We start from the raw sequence: 26,896 nt of genomic DNA on the forward strand, positions 1-26,896 counted from the left end.
ACACAGAAAGAAAAAGAAGAAACAGAAGAGAGGGAAGACGCAGGGGAGGGCGGAGCCCGCCTGTCAACCTCCAGGGAGCTGAGGTTGGAGTGGAGCGGACCGGGAGGACCCCGCTCCAGAGCAGCGCCAACTCCCACCGCCGCTCCCTCCCCTCACCTCGATCTCGCGGATGTTGTTGGAGGTGACGAAGATGCCGATGCCAATGGGGATGAAGATGAGGCCGATGATGAAGAAGGTAGGTAGCACCGTGCCAGCCGTAAGAATGGGCTGCCAAGCCGGCAACCGTTGCTGTTTGAAGGCCGTGTTATCCGGCCTCCGGTTCTTAGCGGTGCCCCCAGGAGCACACGGGGGCCCGCCATCCACTTCATCCTTCGCGTTATAGTTCATCGCCATCGACCCCCACGGCGCGGCTCCGCGAAGCGCAGGTGGACCACCCAGGGGACCCGCCTGCTGACCCTGACAGAAGATGCGCAGGCGCCGCCGCCGCCGCCACCTCCTCTGTAAAGGCGGAAGAGGCGGGACACCCTTCCGCAGACTGCCGCCGACCGGAAGCGGGAGTCGGCTGGGGACGCCAGAGGGAGGGAGAGAGGAAGGAGGGAGAAGACTGAGGGACAAGGGGAGGGGAAAGGGGAGGAGGGTAGAAGGGGGAGGGAAGAGGCGGACGCACCCTGATCATCTGCCCTGTGACGACAAAGTGAGGGCCTCAATCCCCCAGAGCGTGGACCTACGTTGCGCCTGCGCCGGCCTGGGAGCGAAGAGGTCTCGACGCTTACGCCGTACGCTTGTTTTAGCTCCTCGCGCCGAAGCTTCTGCTCTCACTCACCTGACTGTTGCTGTGGTTATCATGGCGAGGGCCGTTTTGGGACGCAAGTCCAGCCCACTGGGCCCAAATCACCTTCCTCAGCCCTGGAGCTGCTGAAGTCTTTCTGGTGGCTTTGGCGCCAAACAGGTTTTTGTCTTGTCTCGAAGCCCTCTGAGGGGTATCGGAGCATTTGTAAGACCACACCAAGCCTGGTGGGATTGGCAGTATTTGCTTAGGTTATAAAACCGCGACGTTCTCTTAAATATATAGACCTCTACTCAAGGCGCAAACGTAAACGTTAAAGTGAGATGCGTGATGAGTGACCCTATTGTACTGTAAGAATAAATCCTACCAGATGGTGAACCCTATTAGCTTACCTCTAAGCTATTTTCTCCTCCATTAATGGTCTTTATGTTAACTTTTACCTTATTTTCTGTGTCTGCGCTTCTCCTTTGCACTTCAAGAAGTCTCTTGTAATAAGCTGTAGCTTTTTATTTTACTATTGATAATAAAAAACCTCAACGAATTATGGCAACACTATAAAATGAGATACTATGTAGACACCTTAAAACTGCTGAGTACTTAATGACCCGCGGAAATAGTCCTGATATAAAAAATAACTAAATTACACCTAAATAGTATAAAGCCCAACTAGAAAGTAAATAGTGGTAATATCCATTGACTGGATGGAGGATACTTTTTCGCTGTTTTTTGCACTTTTGTATTTTCCACAATTCCTGCAATAAGTATATATTTGTAATTTGTTTGTTTGTTTGTTTGTTTGTTTATTCTGAGAGAGGAAATCCCAAGCAGGCTCCAAGCTGTCAGCGCCGAGCCCCCATGAGGGGCTCCATCCCAGGAACAGTAAGATCATGCCCTGAGCCAAAATCAAGAATCAGATGCTTACCTGACTGAGCCACCCAGGTGCCCCAATTTTTTTTTTTTAATTTTATACAAGTCACATTATATTGGATGGAGTCTTTGAAACCGAAACCAGAAAGTAAATTATAGTATCTGAAAACAAATACCCAAACTTTATTATCTGTCAGGCTTTGTCTGTATTTATGCCTTTTGTAAGGTAAGCCAAGGAAAAGGAAATGAAAAGAGTGTTTGGGCCTCATAATTTAAAATTAAATACATTTTCACAATGACTACAAGTCTCAAGATGTGAGCCAATTAAGATCCGGCAGATAATTGGCTTGCTTGGTTTTGCCCTTATATGACATCCATTATCTCTCAAATTCTTAGCCCTATTGACATAGGTGGGTCTATTTTGTTTTGATCTGTGCAAGTTTACTTTTAACCTAAGGCTCAAATGGAAAACATTCATCTATCACAGTTAATGGAGAAGGCATGGAATACCTTTATTTTGCTAAGTTCTGTCAAGTTAGTAAAACTGTGTATAACAATATTAGACATACTGCAGAAAATAAAGCATGAGGCACATTTTTTTTTTCTCCCCGTTTTGGCCTATATTATCACATCCACTAAAATGTCACAGTTCCTTAAGAGATTTGCTATTTCAGCATTCTGTGTAAATGGTCAGTTATTTTGCCCTAAGATTTTTGTTGTTCTGTTACGGAACCTGGTCTGGATCACCCCACGGAAGAACCAAGCTACACTTGGATATCTTGGAAGGCAGGAGCTTTATTTTACACCGGTGGGCTCAGAGATCATTATTCAGAGGTCTGGGTCCAGAGCATCAACAGAGGGGACAGTTGATAGTCTGTTACTTCCACATTCTTTATTAGTAGTAATGCTTTGCCGCCAGTCACGAGCAGGGTGGGAAGAAAAACCCAGAATTTGAGTCTTCAGGCAGGGACTGCAATTCCCCTATCAGTCCTGTTGGCCATCTTATAACAGGTTTTTCCCTATCAGTTCTAGTGATCTGAATGATGGCAATATGTTTATCTGCTTTTTTTTTTTTTTAATTTTTTTTTCAACATTTTTATTTATTTTTGGGACAGAGAGAGACAGAGCATGAACGGGGGAGGGGCAGAGAGAGAGGGAGACACAGAATCGGAAACAGGCTCCGGGCTCTGAGCCATCAGCCCAGAGCCTGATGCTTTTTTTTTTTTTTAGTTGTGTTTGTCATAGTAAAGATTAACAACTTGTCTCTTTTTTCTCTTATTAGAAATTCTATTTTGACTGAAACAGTTGTAAAACTGAAAGCTTCCTTAGATTCCTTACATTTTCCTTTTTCAAAATCTCTTGATGATAACCTTAGAGTTCCTTCCCTCCCCTCTTCCTTCCTTCCTTTTTTAATTTAAATTCTAGTTAGTTAACATACAGTGCCATGTTGGTTTCAGGAGTAGAATTCAGTGATTCATCACTTACATACAACACCCAGTGCTCATCACAACAAATGCCCTCCTTAGTACCCATCACCCATCTAGCCCATCTCCCACCCACCTCCCTCTGTCAATGCATAGTTTGTTCTCTATCATTAAGAGTCTCTTGTGGTTTGTTTCCCTCTATTCCTTTTTCCTCTCCTTCCTGTATGTTCTTCTGTTTTGTTAAATTCTACATGAGTGAAATCATATGGTATTTGTCTTTCTCTGATTGACTTCGCTCAGCATAATACATTCTAGCTCTATCCACATCATGGCAAATGGCAAGATTGCATTTTTTGGATGGCTGAATAATATTCCACTGTGTGTGTGTGTGTGTGTGTGTGTATATACACACACACACACATACAAACCAACATCATCTTTATCCACTCATCAGTTGATGGACATTTAGGCTGTCTCCATCATTTGGCTGTTGTTGATAATGCTGCTATAAACATTGGGGTGCATGTACCCCTTTGAATCTGTACTTTTGTATCCTTTGCGTAAATACCTAATAGTTCAATTGCTGGATTGTAGGGTTGTTCTATCTTTAGTTTCTTTAGGAAACTCCATACTGTTTTCCAGAGTGACTGTACCAGTTTTCATTCCCACCAACAGGACAAGAGGGTCACCCTTGCTCTGCATCCTCGCCAACACCTGTTGTTTCTTGTGTTGTTAATTTTAGCCATTCTGATAGGTGTGACATATCTCATTGTGGTTTTGATTTGTATTTCCCTGATGACGAGTGATGTTGAGCATCTTTTCATGTGTCTGTTAGCCCCTCTGGATGTCTTCTTTGGAAAGGGTCTATTCATGTCTTCTGTCCATTTCTTAACTGGGTTGTTTGTTTTTTGGGTATTGAGTTTAGTAAGTTCTTTAGAGATTTTGGATACTAACCCTTTATCAGATATGTCATTTGCGAATAGCTTCTCCCATTCCACAGGCTGCCTTTTAGTTTTGTTGATTGTTTCCTTCACTGTGCAGAAGCCTTTTTTCTGGATCAAGTCCCAGTAGTTCATTTTTACTTTTCTTTACATGTCTAGTAAGAACTTGCTCTGGCCAAGGTCAAAGAGGTTTCTGCTCTTACAGTTCCTTTTCCTCCTTGTACTGTGCCGTCACAATATGCTGCTTTACCGAGCTAACATTTTTTTCATATCCACATCATTATTTCAGGGGACTCAATTTTATAATTTCCGTAGTTACACATTGTTTTATGATACTCCTTACCAGGTAGGTTTTATTTGTTTGTTTGTTTTTGTTTTTTAATTTAATCTGATAAAGTAGAAATTTTTTTTAAATTTTTTTTTAACGTTTTATTTATTTTTGAGACAGAGAGAGACAGAGCATGAACAGGGGAGGGTCAGAGAGAGGGAGACACAGAATCTGAAACAGGCTCCAGGCTCTGAGCTGTCAGCACAGAGCCCGACGCGGGGCTCGAACTCACGGACCGCAAGATCATGACCTGAGCCGAAATCGGCCGCTTAACCGACTGAGCCACCCAGGTGCCCCATAAAGTAGAAATTCTTAAAGGAAAATGTCAGTCAGCATTTCTAGGGTAACAAAAGCCGGTGGTTGTTCTCATAGTGGATTACCAGTATATGCATTTCTCACTGTAGGTATGACTGTGTGTATGTGTGTATGTGTGGGTATTGATACATTTAGATAACATTTGTGTTGTTCAAATGATTGTTCATTTGCTGATTCCTAGTAAAAGAATTTATGTGGCTAAATGATTTTGATTAATGCCAACTACCAGATCATTGTAATAAGTATGCAATGATTGCATAAGCCCAAATATAAAAGTAAATCCAAAACAATAAAGCAGTCAAACCCCATGATCTGAAAAGATGTATGTAAATAGCCTTTGGCAGGGTAGTTTTATAATATTTTTTTTTTAGCTCAATTACTCTGTTCAAGTTACTGAACTAGTTAACCAGAAACATTAAGGTAAAAAATATTGAATAATTATTGAGTAATTTAAAGAATTAAGAAGAGGAAACTGAAACTGGGCTTTTACTGTTTAGCCAAAGTGCCAGATTTGCTCATTAGACTCTTTTGAGTATTTGAGTCTGCTTTAGCTCTCTAGCTTCTAGCCATATTTAAGCCATTTCATTCCCATGTGTAGTATAACAATGTTCCAAGACCTCAAGTTAAAGAGACCTAAGAAATGTGCTATAATTTTTACCAGCATGAATTTAAGAGAAAGTTCTTAGAGACTGGAAGTGGTTTGAATTGTTTTTAGTGACTGTGTAGTATTTTTGTTTGTTTATTTTTGAAGCAAAAAAAATTTTTTTCTATTCAGTTAATGGCAGCTTACTTTAGAGAACTTTGGTGGGACTAAATATTCATTCGTAATTGATAAGATTTTTAGGAAAAAGATCATATAGAATTTGTAAAATAAATTTGTTATATTTATTGTATCAGAAATTGATTCCAACTGACATTGAAAATTACTACTTTTAAAGTTGACTTCTTCCTGCCTTTTTTGTTGTGTATTTATTAAACCTTTTCAGTTAGGCATTTAAGAAAATTCTTTTGTTTTCACACTGAGAGATCTGGTTAGCCTGAGGTCATTGTGCTGAAAGCTTTTGCAAGTTCATGAATAATAATCATAGTAGTCAGAAACACAGTCAAACAAAATATTTTAATGGTTAGTCTCATTAGAAGAAAGAGTAGACAGCCTAAGAACTTTGTTTAGGGAAGGAAATAAGGTTTCATTTGTCATAATTCCACACTTTATTTAAATGAAAAAATATAACCCTAGTAAGATTTCAGACTTTATGACTTCCACTGTATAGACTCTCTCAGTTGATTACATCCCATGGGATATATTTTCCAATAGGTGCCATCAATTATAGATAAGGTCTTTCCTTCAAATATGACATTACCATCTCTCAGTTGATGGGCAACTGACAGATGTTACATGTATAATAGTGAAATTAGTTTTTAAAGGAGACAGTCAAAAGAAGGAAGAGACTTATTACTCCATGAGAACAGAGAGATACGGGGGAAATGTTTAACCTCTTGGGCTGCCTGGGTGGTTCAGTCGCCCTGGAGCCTGCTTCGAATTTTGTCTCTCCCTCTCTCTCTGCCCCTCCCCCACTGGTGCTCTGTCTCTCTCTCTCTCAAAAATAAATTAAAAAACCTCTTACAAATCATGTTTGGACTATTTTTAGACATACCTACATTTTTCTGTTTTTCCAGGTTTCAAATTATGGGAAGTCTGAGGGGAGGGAGAATTAGCAGGCATTTCATTATTATTTGTTTTTTTAAACACTTGGGTCATGTCTTTAAAATAGCTCTAACATATTTTTGAAGGATGACTTTCACAAAACTAACTTAAATGTGGAAGTCAACTTCTATTGAGACTGAGAAGTGAAACAATTTTTTTTTGTCAATGGAACTAAATATTTATGACAACAAATAGCCAAGACCTCCTAGGACCTCCCTCTGACCAGTGCATGGTGAGGGACAAGGTAGGGGTTCAACAGACTGTTCACAACATTTTTTATTTTCACTGAATCTTCTGAGAAGAATCTGTACTCACTGTCTTCAATTCCTAACCCGTCCAACCTATTGCTCCCCCACTTCAGACCCCACTTCTGCTGAAGCAGCCTTGCTAACTAATTCCTACTCATCCTTCAGGATGCAAGACAGTAGCCAATTTGAGGAGTCTTTCTTTGTCCCTCAGGCTAAGCTAAGAGTTTCTGAGTTCAAGGCAACTTGTACATACCTCTATTCTGGCACTTAACTGTAGTACAGAAAAATATGTTTTTGTCTGTCTTTGCTATTAGATTATAAGCTGCTCAAGGTCAGAGACTTTTTATTTGTCTCGATATTTACAGCACCTGGAAAAATGCCAAGGTCTTAAAGGTATTCAGTAAATCCTATTGAACTAACCTGACCTACGCTCAACTCACATTTTAGTGGAAGAGACATCTTGGCAACAAACAACTGAAAAATACAGAGGTCAGTGCCATATAAGATGTATGCACAAGGAGTTACAGGAGATGCCATACCTCATCCTCTTTGTGATGTCAAAAGTTAAACTGTGAGGAAGTGGGTCCTAAGGCCTGAGTGACATTATGGCTCTCCATGCAGGAAAGAATAGGATCAAAAATAAAAGAACATAGAGAAAGTTGAACCTTATACTACACTCATTATTAATGATTTGCAGGACTCCATACCCTAGCTGATCATGTGCTTTTTCTCAGGGGCTTAGGTTGTTTCCCTGGAAACCAAGATTTCTGGTACCCTCCATTTTGGGGAAATACTCTTAGCTTATGTAGTCCATTTGTCCCACTTAATCTACTTGCAACGACGCTCCATGTGGGAACGAATGCTTGGCCTCTTTGTGAATTGAAAATGACTGAACACACTTTTCTTGTTAAAATGGCATAGGCCATATGGTAGTCTGATAAGATGAAAGCCCTTTGTCTTTACAGAGAGCCTATCTTCCCTTAAGATCAGTGATGGAGAGTCTTGTTTAATACTCTGCATCTAAACTCTGCATGTAAAACCTTCAGTGGGCACAGAGGTTTCTACAAGGGAAGGATCAGCAGGCAGAATAATTTGGTAAGGAAGATCTGGCACAGAATACTTTGGCTAAGGTACTACTCCTAGAGGAGCAACCCTTTGGAGTTAAGTAAGTAATTGGGTGCCTACAAAACACCCTGCCACTTTGACTAAATATATCCTGCTGTCAAAGAGGAGAAAGAAATGTGTCCTAGGAGCCAGAAGCCAAAAATGAGAATGGTGATGGCCATGGAAAAGGTCTGTGAAGATTGGGGAAAAGGAGATAGAGCATCTGGAAGAAAAGTGGGAAAAGGCCTCTCCCTAGAAGGAATTATATTGCCCTTTGCAAACATTTATCCAGTATCTTAGATTCACTATGAGGAATATGCAAGTTCTGTCTTTAAGAAGCTTACAGGCCAACTGGAGAATAACTTTGTACACCAATACCAGTCAATACAAGGCAATATAAGAATGGGAAAATGGACTACTGAAGAGAAAGGAAAAAAAGTATTTTCTTCTTAGAGATGCTTATCTCTGAAAGAAATGCTGAAGATAATTCCAGGGGAAATTAAAGAAGGACTGATTATCTTTAAAAAAAAAAAAAAAAGTTATCTGGGAACTCCAGGGAACTGGGACCCAACCATTAGCTGTGGATCAGGTAGCTATCCCTGGAACTGTGCAGTCAGTGAGGGTTGATCTCAAAGGGAATTGAGGGGAGGTCTCAAAGCTTGACATCTTTTATAGGTTCCGTGGGATACTGTTAAATACAAATTTCAAAAGTAAATTTTAATGATATGCAAAAAAAAAAGAAAACAAGTATGATGCAATGTACCCTATTTCCAACATGCATGGAGCCAGGGGAACTTGTTCCAGTTTCTGTGTACAGGAGAATAGGCTGGTGCTCATTAAAAGTGACTTTAGTGGCACCTGGGTGGCTCAGTCGGTTGAGCTTCTGACTTTGGCTCAGGTCACAATCTCACTCAAGGTTAATGAGTTAAAGCCCCATGTTGGGCTCCCTGCTGTTAGCACGGAGCCCAATTTGGATCCTATGTCTCCCTCCTTCTACCCCTCCCCTGCTCTTGCTTTCTCTCTCTCAAAAATAAACAGTTAAAAACAAAAAAGTAACTCTAGCCCAGGGCTCAAGGGGAACAAATTTATTTAAGCAAATATGGTAGAAAGCTTGAGACCTTCCTTCTCCTGGGAAGTCACGAAATAAACAGATGATGACTTTTGGCCAGTCCTCTTAAACTATGTGCACCAAAGGGCTCCACTCCTCCAAAAAGGGGCCACAGAGCTGCTTTTTGGGTAAGACCCCTAACATCTGCAACTTTCCTGTAGAAAGCATCTTTGTTTAGACATCATCCTTGCCTGCTTTTTTGATCTTTAAATAATAAACAGGAGAAAACCATTCCTTTGTTCCAAATAAGGCAAAGATAAGTAGAGATTGGCTACGGACCACCATTTCTGACACAATAAAAGGGGCTGGAGAATAGCCCCACTGTCCCCCTGGCCCACCTTGCTGAAAGCATTACCCAACTGCCTCTCTGGAAGAGGGGCTATGGATTGCTGGCAAAACCTCAGGAGCATTTGCTCTACTGAGCAATCTACCTTCAGATTGACAGCAGAAAGTAGTAGAGGAAAATCTGAATACTGACTGGCATTGCATTTGATGAGGATAAAGGGCTGAGGGAAACCCTATAACCAGTTCCATCTCTTGGTGTCTTGCAGTTTTCATCTTACTGAAGAATCAGACCAGGATGTAACTCAGAGGAAAAGTATCTCATTTTGGCAGATCTGCTGTACCACTTCTGCTTATTCACAGTGAAAAACATCATATTTTTAAGAAAACATGAAATGCAGAAGTGAAAACTATCTTAAAGCAAATAATTTTAAATAAAAATAAGGTGAAGTTTGAATCCTCGTTTTAAATGATTTTAATTTTATGAATATTATGTTCCAACTCAGAATATTGCACAATGTTTTTATATCACAATTGTTCTTTTTCTCACTCTCTAGTGAGACTTGGATAAACATGGTTGACTTTGGAAATAACACAAAGAGAACACCTTAGTTGGCTAAATAATTTCAATAATCTTTGAAGAACTGAAAGCAAGATATTACATTCATATAAAAGACAAGTAGATACCCATAAATTCACTTGGCTGTAGTGAAAAATAACAAACTTCTCATGTACCTAATAAAACTTAAAGGAGACAAAATTGATAATGCTGTGAAAATATAATGTAACACCAAAATTTTTCAATGCACTTTTTTGCTTTCGTAAATCCATTAATTAAACTGCAAGACTTGTAAGAATATCTGATCACAATGTAAGCCTCTTATAATGGAGAGGCTGACATCTGATGTTTTTTAAACAAAATCTAAATAAATACAATCTGCACTGGTAAAAATAACAAAATCTGTGAATGGTAAGGCAAAATTACCTAAACGATATAAATGAAAAAACAACACCAAAAAATAAACGTATTATGTGATGGCACCTATAAACATTTCTATTCAAATTTATTAATCTATAACATTTTCCCTATGTATCATATGTTTCCCTATGTTATCATATAGTTATGGAGTAAATGTTGACAATGTAAGACAATAAAATATTAGTGGTCACTAAACAAAGTTAATTCCAGGAAAATTTCCTAATTTTTATGAATTTATTACAATAATTTTTATTATTTTCCTCTTTGCCTTCTAATTAGTATTGTTAGCAGGAGCTTAGCACTGGAGTCCAAGGGGGGTTGTATGCCTCAGGTGCCAGTTGTGGGATTTTTTTAACTTCCATTTTGCATTGTTGTTATTTTAGAATTGTTCCTCATCAGATTCATAACACACCCAACTTTTGCTGTTTTTTATTCACTTCCAGGAAAATTCAACCACAGCAAAAAGAGAAAGAACAAAATATTGTCTGAAATTGTCAAAATATTGACAAAATATTGTCTGATATTATCAAAATATTGTCTGTCATTTTGTCTGATCCAACATTTACTCTTGCTCTACCACTGGTTTTTAGAACCTGTGAATTATTTCAATAGTGCTAGTGTCTTTTTTAATGCTTAAGCTAGGTATTCCACATCATGAATTTTTTTCTTTATGGTTGTCCTAAGAGACAATTAATTCTTCACATTTTGTGAACATTCTAGGCATCTATCATCTGGAAAATTTATCCACTGTCTGCAGAAGATACCTCAAAAAATCTCTACAGAAGATACCTCAAAAAATGCTCTTATCAAAAAAAAAAAGGGTAAAATAATGGGTAGTTCAATTGTTGTACTTTAAACTGGAATCATTTCAGAAAATACAATTCTTCCATTCAAAACTGATTATCTTTCATATTGATGATTGGAGATTTACTTACAATGAAAGATATAGAAATTATGTGAGTCTAGGATGGTTCCAGGGTTGCACGTGGAGGCAATTTTTTTCAACTGGATGTGGATATTGGGATAAGACTATTTATGATCTTATTTGTTTATTCATTAGATAAGGATACAACTAGTTGGTGTTTTCACTTTTCTGTTAATTTTTAATATTTTTTTATTTCAGAACAATTTTTTTATTAATTTTTATTAGTTTTACTCATCTGTCACTCAGATTCCATTTAGGTTTGCATAGAGGACTTAATCACAGCATGAGCAGAAAAGGTCTCAGCATCCGTCTAAGTGACTCTGATCGCACCACCATACTTTGCATCGCAAGTACCAAATTTTATTATAAAGTCAAGAGAAATTAAAACTTCAGATCCAAGTGAATTACTTGTAATATTTTAAATTCCAGAGGTAAAGTCTCATTCTCTAGCCTTTTCACTGTTAGCTTAATAAAATTCCCACAAGTTGAGAAAAAGTTATTGCTTCAAATGCTAATTTGTGATACATCAGAATATTTTGCCATCAGAAGTATAACCATGGGCAAATAGGTAACTTAACTGTGTGTCAAAAAAAGATAACAATACAAGATAAAACCCTTTTCTAATTGAAAATGCCTTTACAGTTCAGAAACATTTTCAGAAAACAAAATTCCTAGGAACAGTTTTTAAAATCTTCACACATACACACTCTAGTTTGCTTAATCGTTAATCAAAAGCTCTGAAGGATATGTGATACTTTCACAATCATTCAAGCTAGGACAAGCCTACCATAGCATTTCTTTTACTTACAAAAATCAAACTAATTTTACATAAAATATAATTTAATTTATAATATCTACAAATATGATTGCTAATTCCACAAAGTATACCTTAAAACCTTCCAAAGGTACCTAGGGGGAAGAAGTCAAATTAATTTTTCTATTCCAGGGACTCATTGTGGACTCACCTCTATGGGCTTATAACCTGGATACAACCTGTCAACCAGAGAAATGAGCCAACAGTGTTGTTTGCATGGTTTTTAGGTATTCATGTGACACTGGGAAGCATTCTTTCTTTAATCTCAGTAGAGTTACATGATATATGATTTCTACATTCAGAAACTAGTATGTCAATTATTCATTTACCTTTAAAGTTATATTTTTAAACACCTTATTGAAAACATATCCACGTTAGCAAAGTCTTTTTTTAAAAACCTGTGTTATTAGGGTTTCAAGTTGACTTTAGATGCACATTTTTCCATAAACCTAAATTCGACAGCAGCTCTGACACTGAGATTTGAGTAAAGCACATTGTGCTTTTATCTTTAAAGAATATATTCTGCAACCTATATGCAGTTATGAAAAAATATCTAAATCCTACCTATCGAGAAAAAAAAATGTTATCTATCATGAGATTTCTCTTACCATTTTTTTAAAAGATGCAGATATTACCTAGGTCATTTTTTATTTTTCGGGCTTTCATTTGGGCAGACTGTGAGAAATATCTTGATATCACAGTCCTTAATATAAGTCTTGTATATATAAGCAAATAATGAAAACAGAAATATAATTGAACTGTCAGTCAAAGCAATTCCCATAACGCTTACTGGTTAAACTTACATATCTCCTTTTATTAATTTGTTCCGTATGAAATTCAATTCATCCAGGGGTTTTGGCACAGAACACTAGAAAGAGCAACTTTTAAAACTGGCTCTAGGTATTTAAAATTAAACTCTTAAATCAGCGTTATTACTGTGGAGCCATGATCAGACACAGTATTGTACAGCAATAATAAAATCTCTTCTAGAATCTCCTGCTTCTATTTTATGTTTTGAATTTACCCCAGGAAATATATAGAGTGTTGTACTTTCTTTTCCTTCAGAAAAATAACAAATTGATAAAGGAAAATACTTATAGGTTTCCATTTTGAATGCACCAGTACCAATACTTTGAATAACTGACAGTGTATTCTACAGGTATATGTGCCATAGACTACGAAAAAGGAAACACTTTAGGAAAAAAATCACATTACAGAGTATATTATAAAAATAAATTACATAGCATGTGCCCATGGACCTGAAAGCTTTACAAAAGGCAGAGAAATTTATTTTGACACAAAGAGTGAATTGCTCTTGCTACCTATTTTCATATTATCAGCAATGCCATTTCCAGCTTTTACATTATATCTTCAAAAAAAAAATCACTGGAAGTAGAAAATTATTCCCAGTAGTGATCAGTAGCACAGAGGACCTTAGTGATGATGAAGGGCTGTAGAAATACTATTCATTCAACAGGGATTCAGAGGAAGTACACACACCCAGTATGTGCTTGGTTTACCATTTCATCTGGAGTTCATTCGTAACTGGTGAATGACGATGCTTTCTATAAAGAGAAGAAAGACAGTATTTTCAATTAAACTGAAAACTCAGTAGTTTATGTGGGATCAATACTACATTATCTCACTTAAAGACTAGATGTTAAACAACAAAACAAACAAAAACAGATACATGAGCCCAATAGCTTCTCCTGCAGTTCTTTACTAGTCTTGGGTAATTTCTTTATATTGACATATGTGCTTTACCTCCAAAATTCTCAAAGCCATTTAGAAACTATGTCTAATATTCTAATAATATTAGGTTGATTTTACCCCCAGGAAAGAACTGAACACAAAGATATTAATTACTGCATATAAGCCCCATGCTGGGAAGCTAGACTATTTTCCAGAAATAACTATACTCCTCTAGCCATACGTTTTCTTCTTCTTTTTTTTTTTTGTAATGTTTACTTATTTTTGAGAGGAAAAGAGACAGAGTGTGAGTGGGGGAGGGGCAGAGAGAGAGAGGGAAACACAGAATCTGAAGCAGTCTCCAGACTCTGAGCTGTAAGGACAGAACCCTACACGGGACTCGAACTCATGAACTGCAAGATCATGAGCTAAAGTTGGACTCTCCACGAACTGAGCCACCCAGGCACCCCCATACTCTTTCTAATCTGAGCAATATTCACATATTTTTTACTTCTTTTTTTATGTGTGTGGATTTGAGTTTTAATAAGGAAATAGTCATTATCTACTCCTAAGAAGTCACTAAACACAGACAACTCACATTTGTCTTGGACTAGTTCTTTTTGCAAAGTTATGTATATGCTTTTAAATCTAGATTCATTCTTATAAGGGTAAAAAAAAAATAGCTTGAGATAGTACCAGCCATGTTATGGATGTGTGAGCCAAAGTCAGACGCTCAACCAACTGAGCCACCCAGGTGCCCCCAACGATTGCTTATTAGGCACTACTATGTGTCCATCGCTGTGCTAAGCATGGAACTATATAAGTGATCAAAATGAGAGAGAGTCCTGCCATTTGCTGAGATTATAAAGAACAGAGCAAAGAAATAACTAAGCTTCAAATGGTTCCTTCACCTGAAATATGTAATACCTCCCTGTCAGCATACGGCAGTGTGGTAAAGGTAGAAACTAATGTCAGGGTTAGTCAATGACAAGGACATTTTCATCTATTATTTTCACTTTAATATCAAATAATTAATATTTACATTTTATTTTTACTTAAGTAGTTAACATATAAGTAAACATTAATTAAAGCACATTATATCATAGACATATAGATTTGTGCTAATTATATACAGTGGAGGATCCTTTGTAAAAAAATTTAATTTGATTTTATTAACTTGACTTCATGCTGACCACTAGATGGAGATATTCCCATTCCTTCCCTCAACCTTTTGATTTGAATTTGGGATAAAACAGATGGGAAAGCAAAGTAGAACGAAATTGATAAAAGTTTTATATATTTAATAATATTTAGCAATGAAGGCTTTGTAATGCTTTTAAGACCCACATATGATTTTTCACAATGAGAAACCCTTAAAAATCATCTCATTTTTCTCATTGGAAAATTGCTCTATCTCTAAATTTTTTCAATGCCTAAAAATATATTGAAATCTTCATCCAAAAACTAAAAGCACTAGTTAAAATACTATACAGTCAAAAATCAGGATCTAAGGTTCAAATTCTATTTCTCACTCAACACTTTTTCCTTTTTAAAATTTCTGTAGAAGTTTTCAAAGAGTGAAAAGACAGATCTCAAGTCTCCCTAAAAGAATTAAAGTATCTGGCCCATTTTCCTCCCTTAGGAAAGCATGGAGAACTTAAATTTAAAAGAGTGAAATCCAGAATTGTTATTATCCTAGATGTGATTTAGAACGGGCATGTCTTTGTTTCCTCACCACAAAATGAGGGTATTAGAGATCGTCACTAAAGTCCTTTGCAGTGTAAACATTTTGTGTTACTAGAATACCTTCTCTCACCTTGATGTGCAAACCTCAAAATTCCTAGAGTTGCCTTAATCTTAACATTTTGCAATCCTCATCATAATAATAGCTTTGCAGAATTAGAATTTTCAGAATTCGGAATTTTCAGTAATTGGTGAAAATACATATGGCAAAAGGGTCCATACATAGAAGAAACAATGTCTTGGTTGGACCATTACATTTTATTATTACATTTAAATTAGCAAACTAACAATCCCGCATGATATATATACTAACGCTATTAATCAGTCTGCTTTCTAAAATGACTATCTTAAAAATACTTGACAATGCTAAGTAACAGTTTATTTTATTCTACTTTAATAATAAAAGAGGATATTTTATTTTTATATACATAAGCTTTATTTAAAGGAATACAATCAAGCCCAAGTTATTTTGTTTTATACACATGAAAACATAGTTCATCTTGTTTCTAGAGATAGTGAAAAAATATCTATATAATAGAAGCTCTATGAATTGAAATGTACTAAACATATTTATTAAATCTACATCTGCTTATTATCTGTTTTCCCCAAGTCTGTAAACTGACTCAGAAAATAATCACCCTGCCACTACAGCAAATTGTGAAAGATAAAAACATGTTACTTCTCTCTCTCTCTCTCTCTCTCTCTCTCTGTCTGCCTCTCCCATGTTCTCTCTCTCTCTCTCTCAAAATAAATAAATAAACTTTAAAAAGAAATGTTGCTTTAAGCCAGTAGATTTTGAGGTGACTCATTACACAGCAAAACTATCTGGTGCATACAGAGTCCTTGGTTGTCAGCAAAAAAAAAAAAAAAAAAAAAATGCTTTAGGGATGATGCCATTATTTATGGTTTTTTTTTTTTTAAAGGGCAGAGTTTCAAGTCTTTCCTTAGCTTTTTTTATGGTTCAGTACAATAAAATAATAATATAAATTTTACTGAAGTTACAAAGTCAGTGAGCAAATCTTATTCCATTTCCTGCTTGTCTTCATTTCATCTCAGAATTAGACCCAAATACAGGTCATTTGGGGCCTCTGAAGTAACCTGAGTAAAATCAGGTATAATTCTTCAATAAGGTTTCTCTTTTTACAGACAACATTTTTCTGACATTAGTAATTTGTAGAGAATATAATAGACAGGTTGAGACCAAAGGCCATAGTTAATTTCTATTTCTATCGCAAACTCAAAATAGCAAAGTACTTAAATTTAGGGCCTTCTGATGTGCCAACAGTTAATAACATCATTTCCTTTTTCCTAATTGGAAGAAGGAGAAAACTGTAAATCTTAATCAGCATACACATATGGGGACATTGGATTTTTATGTATTTTTGACATTAACAGTTTACCAAAAGCCCTTACAGACACTTTCCTCTGTATGTTTCTTTCAAGTGTTATCTTGATGTGTTCTCAGGTAACACATTAATACATTATTTGTAATTATGATATTACTGTGAAAAGATGTTTCACAATAACATGAATTCATAACATGAACACACCAGCTACTAGATGATGTCCATGGAAAGGAAGTTCAACATATTATCAATTCCTAACTACTGGCCAGCCAAATGACTTGAGATCCAAAGTTGTATATGCAAGATGGGATTTGGGGAGAAGTTTGGGGGAGACTCTCTCTTGAGTGCTAGAGTGTGGCAACATGGCAAAAAATTGCAAGTTTGATTCTTCCCAGGAGAGCTCCTTGGCTGTGGAGTAGGAAAGATGTATTCCCTGGAAAGTCAATGTCTTCCTCCCAAGCAGTACATATGTTTATACTCTGCCAAACTCTCTGCAAGGGGACACTTGAGCTCTGAATTTTAAAAGTCTATTCTAGTAAATGAGACAAGATCGCTTTAATAGATAGCCTCTAAGTTCACACACTAAAGACTAAGATAGAAGTTCAATTTATAGCAGGACTTTCTCTCTGCAAAGGAGGGCTGCTTTATCCACAGGAAACTGCACACCAAATTACTACAGAAAACATTTCCTCTTGGATTTTGCTTCAGTTTGGCTGGCTTATGACCTGTTTCCCTTGTTTCATGGCTCCCTACTCCCTGTGGGCTCTGCCTAAAGGGCAATGCACAGGCTTAGGGCTGGACTGTTCTTCCTCTCCACTAGGACCCAACACCAGCTTTAACATGCTGTCTGCAGAGTGATTTATTCACCTAAAAAATGTCCTAGACCTTTTAGATATTGTTTTCTAAAGTGCCTAGATATTGTTTTCTTTTAAGGTTCTCATTTTAATAAACTATTTCAGTATTCATTCCTGTTATTATCACATTCAGAAATTAATCAGAGTTCTGAGAAAACATCTGTTTTAAATAGGAAGTCTAATAAACTTCCTCTGTTGACTTGGACTTGTATTCCTTCTTTTCTTTTGGATTCAGCTCAGCTAATTAAAAATACTTCCGCTAATCAGTTCTGTCATTTGCTTGAGGAAACTTTTGAACCAGATGAAATACACTCCCTTGGGGTTTTTCAACCATCTAATAGTTTATTTGCTTCCTTCCAAAACATTTCCCACTCCATCATCAGCCCAAACCATCCCCTTACCTCTCCAGGTTGCAGAGTTACCAATATCAGTAAAGACTGGTAACTTCTTTTTTAGGCAACTTAATCCTTATCTCTCACATAGTTTACTATTTCTAGATACAAGTAAATTGGAACTAATTATCTCACATATAACATTAACTATAAGTCAAAGTTCAATGGTGGAAAATAGTTAAGCATTTGAGTTAAGATTGCTTATGTTCTACCTTTTTGGACACAAATGCTAAATGCCTAGGTTGATCTCAGTCTATGGCTGGTCACAGAATAGCATAGAAAATAATATTATATGTGAAAGTTGGGAATGGCCTGTGCTTTTTAAATTTTTTTTTCAACGTTTTTTATTTATTTTTGGGACAGAGAGAGACAGAGCATGAACGGGGGAGGGGCAGAGAGAGAGGGAGACACAGAATCGGAAACAGGCTCCAGGCTCTGAGCCATCAGCCCAGAGCCCCACGTGGGGCTCGAACCCACAGACCGCGAGATCGTGACCTGGCTGAAGTCGGACGCTCAACCGACTGCGCCACCCAGGCGCCCCAGGCCTGTGCTTTTTAGATAAAAACAACAATATTTATCAAAGTACTGTTATGGAAACTTTGACACATATAGCTTCTACATAGCTATCTCAATATCTCAAAATCCTTTGGCAATATTATTTTGGCCTAGTGAGTGTGGATGTTTTAGTCTATATATGAAAACATACTTCACTCACCTGAGGTTGTTTCTCATATGAAATAATGAATAATGCACGGAAAACCTGGCACCATCACTAATAAGATGGTTGGACGCCTCTAAACCTTGGAGTTTTTTTGTTTTGTTCTTGGTTTTGATTTTGTTTCCATCTTTAATCATAGAGATAATTATCTTCTTGACCTCTAAAGTCTGGTTCCACTATTACCAGCACTTGATTTTGCAATTCTATCATACATATATAACATTAGCACAAGTAGAAAGGCCAAAACTACATTTACCGGATAAGAAATTTTTTATTAGTTCTTAGGAAAAGTGCTATGGTAGAATGTTTTAAGTTTCTTGCTAAATAGTGAAGCCTATCCTTTGACTATAAGGAGGAATGCCAGAATCATAAATGGTTATAGCTAAATGTTAAACCATAAGCTAAAGTAAGGCAATTAGCCAAAGGTCACACAACCTTACTCTGATCTCCAGGTTTTCAGGTCTATATCAAGTATCTAGTCCATTGTTCAGCAATCCACTTTCTCTGGGTGTTCACCTTAATATCTATCCTAAATCTAAATCCTGCCTATTGGTAATGTTGTTTGGTCCTTTAAAACAAGAGTCTCTCCTGGCCTATTTTAGAAGGTCCTTCGTGAACCTGAAGAGCGTGACAAATCACCTGAAAATTTCTCTTCCCAAAAGTGTCTTTCATGTGCCTCTGGGAGAGTTCAAGAGGGCGAGGAAAGAGCAATTTGTAATTCATTCAAGTATCTGTCTGTGTTAGAAAGCTCTCAGTGCTCCTAAGTTCTCCACATGTAGTGTGATGTCTTCAGAGATGACAACTCCCCAGTCCAGGATCCCTGGCTGTTCTGCACCCATTATGGGCCTATCATGACTTTGAAGGGAAATAGACATAACTCACACTACCCAGAATGGCAGTACCTGAATTTCCTCTAATTTCACCATCTCTTTATGTCCATGTTCTCACGCATGATTTGTCAGGACCCGCCACATTCTCACAGGTTTGCGTTGCAGACAAAGGCAGGAAGCGAGAACACCTCTTTCTTCTGCAACTTCCAGCCATCCTTCAACTTCTGGTTTTCTTTCTCTACAGTAAAGTGCCAAGTTTTTTACGAGGTGGACAGGCTTTAAAACCCAGGTTAGATTCTGAAATAATGGCTTGTCTTTCTAGTAGAGGCAATGTTTTTAAAAGAAATTTTAAACAGAGATGGCCACAACCACCAGAAGGAAAAGTAGGGAGAAGGGACAAATTGAACAAGTCAAGGAAAGGTGGACTGGCCTGGTATACAAGCCATTCTGTCCAGCTGGGGAACAGGAGTCCAGGCAAGGGAAAGGGAAGGGGAGGGATGCTCAAAGATCAGGGAGGGATAGAGCCGGGTCGCAAAGAGCCTCAAGGGCCATATGGAGTTGTTGGCATTGTGTTCTTTAGGTAACGAGGAGCCTTTGGAGGGTTTTCAAATAGAGGAGTGATATGATCAACTTGAACTTTGGAAAACAAAATGAAAAATGAATCTGAGAGTTTTGAAGCTAGAGATTTTGAGACCAGTTAGGGGCACATTGGAGGAATCCAGATGAGAAGTAATTAAAACCTCAACTTAGGCAGTAGCAGGGGAAATGAAGATGTGAGTCCAGCTGATAGAAGTGATAGGGGATCAGACCGTGAGAGACTTGCTGAATGAGTCTACTTGATGGTTGTGGGAGAAGAAGGCTAGAATGGCTACCAGGTTTCTTGTGTGGGTGACTGAGTGGATCAGGGTATCCCTTCTGAAATGCAGAATAGTAAGGAGAAGAAGACTTGGAAGAAGGATGGAGGAGGTGTTGAGAATTGCTTTTTTTTTTTTTTTTAAGGTTTAATTATTTTTGAGAGAGAGAGAGCTCAAGCAGGGGAGGAGCAGAAAAAGAGGGGGACAGAGGATCCATAGCAGGTTCCTCACTGAGAGCAGCAAGTCTGATGGGGGGCTTGAATTAATGAACCATGAGATCATGACCTGGACCAAAGATGGACACTCAACCGAATGAGCCACCCAGGTACCCCAAGAATTGTTTCCAAACAAATTAACTTGGAGATATATAGTACAATGTTGGATAAGCATTTGGAGCTAGAGGATTGGTAGCCATCAACATATGGGTGATTAACTGAAGCCATGGGAGTGCATAAAATAACCAGAATGAGCATGCATTGTAGGAAATTGGGAGAGATAAGGAAAACAATGACATTTAGATTGTATGCATAAAATAAGGAGCCAGAAAAAGAGACTGAGGTGGAGTGGTCAGAGAGATCAAAGGAAAACCAAAAGAGATTAGATGTCTTAGTCACCTGACCAGAACCCAAGGTTTATTTTTCTAGGAAAAAAACCCAAAAAAAACAAAAAACAAAGAACAAAAAACTAACCTAGGAAGTTCTAGACCTACGCATATGAAGAGAAGCATAGACTAAATGCAAGGGAATAAAAATGTTTGCACACTTTACTGTGAGATTCTTCATCTCACCTTCCCTGATCTATTCCCAGAATACATGTAGCCTGCCCCAAGAAGGTTACCGAGGGATTTTTTTTCTTCAAAAACTACTGGAAGATGTACAGTTGACCCTTGATCAATACAAGTTTAAACTGTGCAGGTCCACTTCTATGTGTATTTTTGTTCATAAATACAGTACAATACTATAAGTGTATTTAATCTTCCTTATGATTTTCTTAATATTTTCTTGTCTCTTATTGTAAGGATACGATATATAATACATGTAACATATGAAATATGTATTAATTGACTGGTTATGCAATTGGTAAGGTTTCCAGCCAACTGTAGGCTATTAGTAATTAAGTTTTTGGGGAGTCAAAAGTTACACTGCACTAGAGGTCAATGCCATTAACTCCTATATTTTTCAAGGATCAACCGTACTTCAATAGACAGATATGCAGATAGACGTGTAAGCAAAATGCTAAGAAAAAATGCAGGAAACAGGATTCAACTTAGGCAAAAGAACAATAGGACAATAGCATAACCTGGCCTAGAGCATGACCAATCCAAGTCTAAGTAGGGAAGCAGAGAGCTAAACTAGGAAACTAACGGGCTGAACTAGGAAAGCCCCAAGGCAAAATTAAGAAACTTATGTGTTTAAGTGTTTGGAAAAATCATTGACAGGTGTTTGGCAGGTCTATAGGAGCATTTTAAAAAAAGATAGATACATAGAAAACAAAGTAGATGAGAAATTAAAATAATTATCCTATTGATGGGTGAAAAGTGGCAAGAGAAAGGAAACACAAGCATAGTATACTATATGCCTCACCAGGGAACAATATTTATTTATTTATTTATTTATTTATTCATTTAAAGATTTAATTTTTAGGCAATCTCTACACCCAACATGGGGCTCGCACTCACAACCCTGAGATCAAGAGTCATGAGTTCTGCCAGTCAGTTGCCCCAACAGGGAGCAGTGTTTAAATTTATACTGTAAACATATACATACATAAACATATAAATGCTGACTGATAATTTATCAAAAAATTCGTGTTGTAATCATACTGGGAGGACGGGGAAAAATGACAGAGGTGACATATGAGAGCATCCTCAACCATCAAAGCAATAATGGGAAGACAGAAAATTATGTCTACATTGACAAAGAATACAAGTATATTATTTAGAAATATGTAGATAAACACCAGAAAAACAGCTAAGAGTTAGAAATGATGTTTCAGGGAGTAAAACTGAGGGAAAAGGGGAGTGAGATAAGGAAGAATGGTTTTAATTTTCTTTTAGTGCTGGCTGATAGTTTAACCTTGTATATGAATTACCTTTTTTTAAATGTTTATTTGTTTTTGAGAGAGAGAGAGAGTATGCACTCAAGTGAGTGGAGGAGGTGCAGAGAGAGAAGGAGAGGCAGAATCCCAAGCAGGCTCCTCTCTGTCAGCACAGAGCTGGAACCCATACACTGTGAGATCATGACTTGAGCCGAAATCAAGAGCCAGATGCTTAACCAACTGAGTAACCCAGGTGCCCCTGTATATGAATTATACTAATAAAATTTTTAAAAGAGGGACATCTGGGTGGCTCAGTCAGTTAAGCATCAGACTTCAGCTCAGGTCGTGATCTTACAGTTAGTGAGTTCAAGCCCCGTGTTGGGCTCTCCACAGTCAGCACAGAGCCTGCTTTGATCCCTTGTCCCCCTCTCTTTCTGCTCCTCCCCAGCTCATTCTCTCTCTCTCTCTCTCTCTCTCTCTCTCAAAATAAATAAATAAACTTTTAAAAATTTTTTAAAGGAGTTGGAGAGCCTGGTGGCTCTGTCAGTTAAGCGTCCAATGCTTGATTTCAGCCCAGGTCATGATCTCACAGTTCATGAGTTCAAGCCCCACATCAGGCTCTGCACTGACAGTGCAAAGTCTGCTTGGGATTCTCTCTCTCCCTCTCTCTCTGCCCCTCCCTTGCTCTCTCTCTCTCCCCCACCCCTCTCTCTCCCTGTTTCTCAAAATAAATTAATTAATTAAAAAAAAAGAGTTAAGGAATAAATGGAAATGTGGAGGTGGAGGCAGAAAAGGTTGAGTGTTTGGTCTGTGGCTTAACTGGGCAGAAAGGAGACAGGGCAGCAGCTATAGAGGACTGCATGGCTGAAGGAAGAATTGTGCTCCAATGGAAGAGTCCAGAGCATATTTATATCCTGTGCGGAAGTAGCAGGTAAAAAGGAGAAACTGAAACAGCAGAGGATGAGGACATAACCAACAATGAAACCCTAGAGGAGGTTGTGGAGGGGAAACCCTGAATTCCATCTGGGTTGGGGAAAATTTGGAATTGTGTGCTCCTGTTTACTGGGAAGCCCCCTCTGTGTCCATCCTTCTCTCTGCCCTCCAACCTCCCACATAAGCGCAGTCTTCTTCTTTTTTTTTTTTATTTTTGGGACAGAGAGAGACAGAGCATGAACGGGGGAGGGGCAGAGAGAGAGGGAGACACAGAATCGGAACCAGGCTCCAGGATCTGAGCCATCAGCCCAGAGCCCGACGCGGGGCTCGAACTCCCGGACCGCGAGATCGTGACCTGGCTGAAGTCGGACGTTTAACCGACTGCGCCACGCAGGCGCCCCAAGCTCAGTCTTCTTATCTAACATCCCTGGGTTTTTCTGATCAGGGAAGTCTCATGCTTTCCTCAGTGTTCTAAACCTATGAGGAAATGAGAAATTCAAATCTTTGTACATCTTATATTCTTGGATATGTTTTCATTTCCCTGCAACTATACTCTTCCCACATGACACATCAAAGCCATTCTTTCACTTCTTTCTTGAAGACATTCAAGTAAGAGATCTAGTAAGACCTGCTGTTAATGAATACGCTAAAACCTCTGGAGTCTGGTTGCTATCCATTAACTTGCCCTCACTGAAAATGTAACAAAATTACCAGCAGAAACTGAATGAGTCTGTTTAAGCAAGTGACCTAGACAGAAAGGTCATTTTCAAGAAATGATAAATACCCTTAGGGCCATGTCCCATACAGGAACATGTCTTTAAAAAAATTTTTTTTAATGTTTATTTTTGAGAGAGAGAGAGAGAGACAGAGCACAAGCAGGGGAGGGTCAGAGAGAGGGAGACACAGAATCTGAAGCAGGTTCCAGGTTCTGCGCTGTCGGCATAGAGCCCGACACAGGGCTCGGACCCACGAACTGCAAGATCATGACCTGAGCCGAAGCTTGATGCCCAATGGATTGAACCATGCAGGCGCCCCAGGAACATTTCTTATACCATGCATGCTAAATGGCCACCATCATAGCGTGCTGAAATAGTCAACCCATAAAAACTATTCTCTGGAGGGGAAGACCAGTGCTTCCTGTGTAGCTGTGCAGATTGTGCCCTGCACAACCCCAGGGGGAGCCATCACACTCCCTCCATCCTTAGGGTGGGACCTGCACAGCAGCTGTACACAGCAGCCTTGGTGAGGCCCTGGAACAATACTGTGTTCCAGGACAGGGAAAAGACTCTAACCTTTTAATCCCATTCATTCTTATAAAAGCCCATCAAGTTGCACTGTAAAAACATTATCCTCACAAATGGAAGCTGGAATTGGAGTGCATTTAATCCTCTACTTCCTATTCTCAGTGGATTTCATTTCTAATATGTGGCTTAAAACAAAGCTATCCTGGGGCGCCTGGGTGGTTCAGTCGGTTAAGTGACCGACTTCAGCTCAGGTCACGATCTCATGGTCTGGGAGTTCGAGCCCCGCTTCGGGCTCTGGGCTGATGGCTCAGAGCCTGGAGCCTGCTTCAGATTCTGTGTCTCCCTCTCTCTCTGCCCCTCCCCCATTCATGCTCTGTCTCTCTCTGTCTCAAAAAGAAATAAAACGTTAAAAAAAATTAAAAAAAAAACAAAACAAAAAACAAAGCTATCCAATAAATGTAGAATTGGTTCTAAAATAGGGGCGCCTGGGTGACTCAGTCGGTTAAGCATCTGACTTCAGCTCAGGTCATGGTCTCATGGTTTGTGAGTTCAAGCCCCACGTCAGGCTCCTGGAGCCTGCTTCGGATTCTGTGTCTCCCTGTCTCTCTCTCTCTCTCTCTCTCTCTCTCTCTCTGCCCCTCCTCTCTCTCTCTCAAAAATAAGTAAACATTAAAAAAATAAATAAATAAAATAAAAGTATGAAGAAACACTGCCATGGCTGCTCTTTACCATTTCTTAAAAGTGAATGTGCTGTTCTGCCAAGTTTTCCTAGCAGTTGTACTTTGTAGATGACTCTATTCCAGCATCCAGATGTATAAACATCCTGTACATGCACTGCTAAGCCTTTCAGGGCACTCTCCCTGCAGATGGCAGGTATGGACTTCCAGGCAGGAATGAAATAAGCATGGTATGAGTGGGTAAAAGCAAAAAACAGCATCGGTGACAATAGATTATAATAAAAGTCATTGGAGAATGACAGGTAGAGTCAGAAGTAATATAATGTCTCAGTTTTCATTTTTGATACCATTTGTTCACAGTAACACTAAATACCCTAAATGCCAAAGAAGCATTTCAAAAAAGAGTGAATATCCTTTTTTTCTTTCCTCAAAGGGGTGGTTGTGCACTTTATAAAAGGGGAAAATTTCCTTTTAAGAAAATACAAGTCAGTATTGGAAATGGAAAGATATCTTGTTTAAACTTGTTAAAAATCACATTAAAAAATTTTTTGTTAATGTTTGTTTATTTCTGAGACAGAGAGAGACAGAGCATGAGTGGGGGAGGGGCAGAGAAAGAGGGAGACAAAGAATCTGAGGCAGGCTCCAGGCTCTGAACTATCAGCACAGAGCCCGACACGGGACTCGAACTCACAAACCGCGAGTTCATGACCTGAGCTGAAGTCGGATGCTTAACCGACTGAGCCACCCAGGCGCCCCCCAAAAATCACATTTTTTAAAGTTTATTTATTTACTTTGAGAGAGAAAGAAGGCTTGAGTGTGCAAGCAGGAGAGGGGCAGAGAGAGAGAAGTAGAGAGAGAATCATCCCAAGCAAGCTCCACACTGTGCTGTCAGTGTGGAGGCCACCAGGGGCTGGGTCTCAGGAACCATGAGATCATAACCTGAGCAAATATCAAGAGTCAGACCTTTAACCAACTGAGCCACCCAGGTGCCCCTCAAAATCACATTTTACAAAATCATTTTTCTCAGTCTCTCTCCTGCTACCTTGAAATCCCATTATTATGGCATGTTAGCATGGTTACTCAACATCTTTTAATACATATGCTGAGAACTGATAAGCTACAGGCAATAAGATACCTGATTAAAAAGAATATGGGGGCACCTGGGTGGCTTAGTCAGTTACGCATCTGACTCTTGATTTTGGCTCTGGTCATGATCCAGGACTGTGGGATCAAGCCCCACGTTGGGCTCTGTGCTGACAGTGCAGATTCTCTCTCTCTTTCTCTCTCTCCCTCTCTTTCTCTCTGCTCCTCTCCTGCTTGTGCTCTCTCTCTCTCAAAATAAATAAACATTAAAAAAAATGTATGAATTCTGTGAGGCATCTACCACCATCATATACAATTCAAGTCCAAGTTCTGTAAGAGATAGGAAATTGGTATGGAAAGAACTCAAAGAAGAGCCTCTTTATCATGAAGCATGATTTAATGATAAAAGCTAATCAAATATCTTTTTTTAAAAAATCTATCTTTCCCCAAATATCAACAGCAGGGACTATACAAATAATTTTGGAACCCTCACAATTCAGAAGTGGAAAAATAACAACCTGTAACTTTATAGTTATTGTATTTTTATAAAGTTCACTCAATTGGCTTAAAAATTTTGACAAAGGTGCTGCCTACATGAGACCTCAGATGCTAAGCTGCGGGTTATTAGCCTTGAGCTCATTTGTGGTTATTTGACCAGGAAGCACAATG

At 38.5% G+C, this 26,896-nt stretch overlaps 2 protein-coding genes across 2 annotated transcripts in view; both read right to left on the reverse strand.

The window, feature by feature from the left end:
* TMEM30A (transmembrane protein 30A) overlaps positions 1 to 548 on the reverse strand; it is a 40,245-nt gene extending 39,697 nt beyond the window's left edge. Inside the window, exon 1 of the mRNA XM_043591841.1 lies at positions 157 to 548. Within this exon, the coding sequence (XP_043447776.1) occupies positions 157 to 393 (237 nt within the window). The 5' untranslated portion in view covers positions 394 to 548. The remainder of the gene's footprint in view (positions 1 to 156) is intronic.
* A 9,018-nt stretch (positions 549 to 9,566) lies between these two features.
* The window catches only part of FILIP1 (filamin A interacting protein 1), a 189,001-nt gene continuing 171,671 nt past the window's right edge, over positions 9,567 to 26,896 (reverse strand). Inside the window, exon 7 of the mRNA XM_043591843.1 lies at positions 9,567 to 13,392. Coding sequence (XP_043447778.1) covers positions 13,352 to 13,392 — 41 coding nt within the window. The 3' untranslated portion in view covers positions 9,567 to 13,351. The remainder of the gene's footprint in view (positions 13,393 to 26,896) is intronic.

The sequence above is a fragment of the Prionailurus bengalensis genome, chromosome B2 (genome assembly GCF_016509475.1).
Source record: "Prionailurus bengalensis isolate Pbe53 chromosome B2, Fcat_Pben_1.1_paternal_pri, whole genome shotgun sequence".
Lineage (NCBI taxonomy): Eukaryota > Metazoa > Chordata > Mammalia > Carnivora > Felidae > Prionailurus > Prionailurus bengalensis.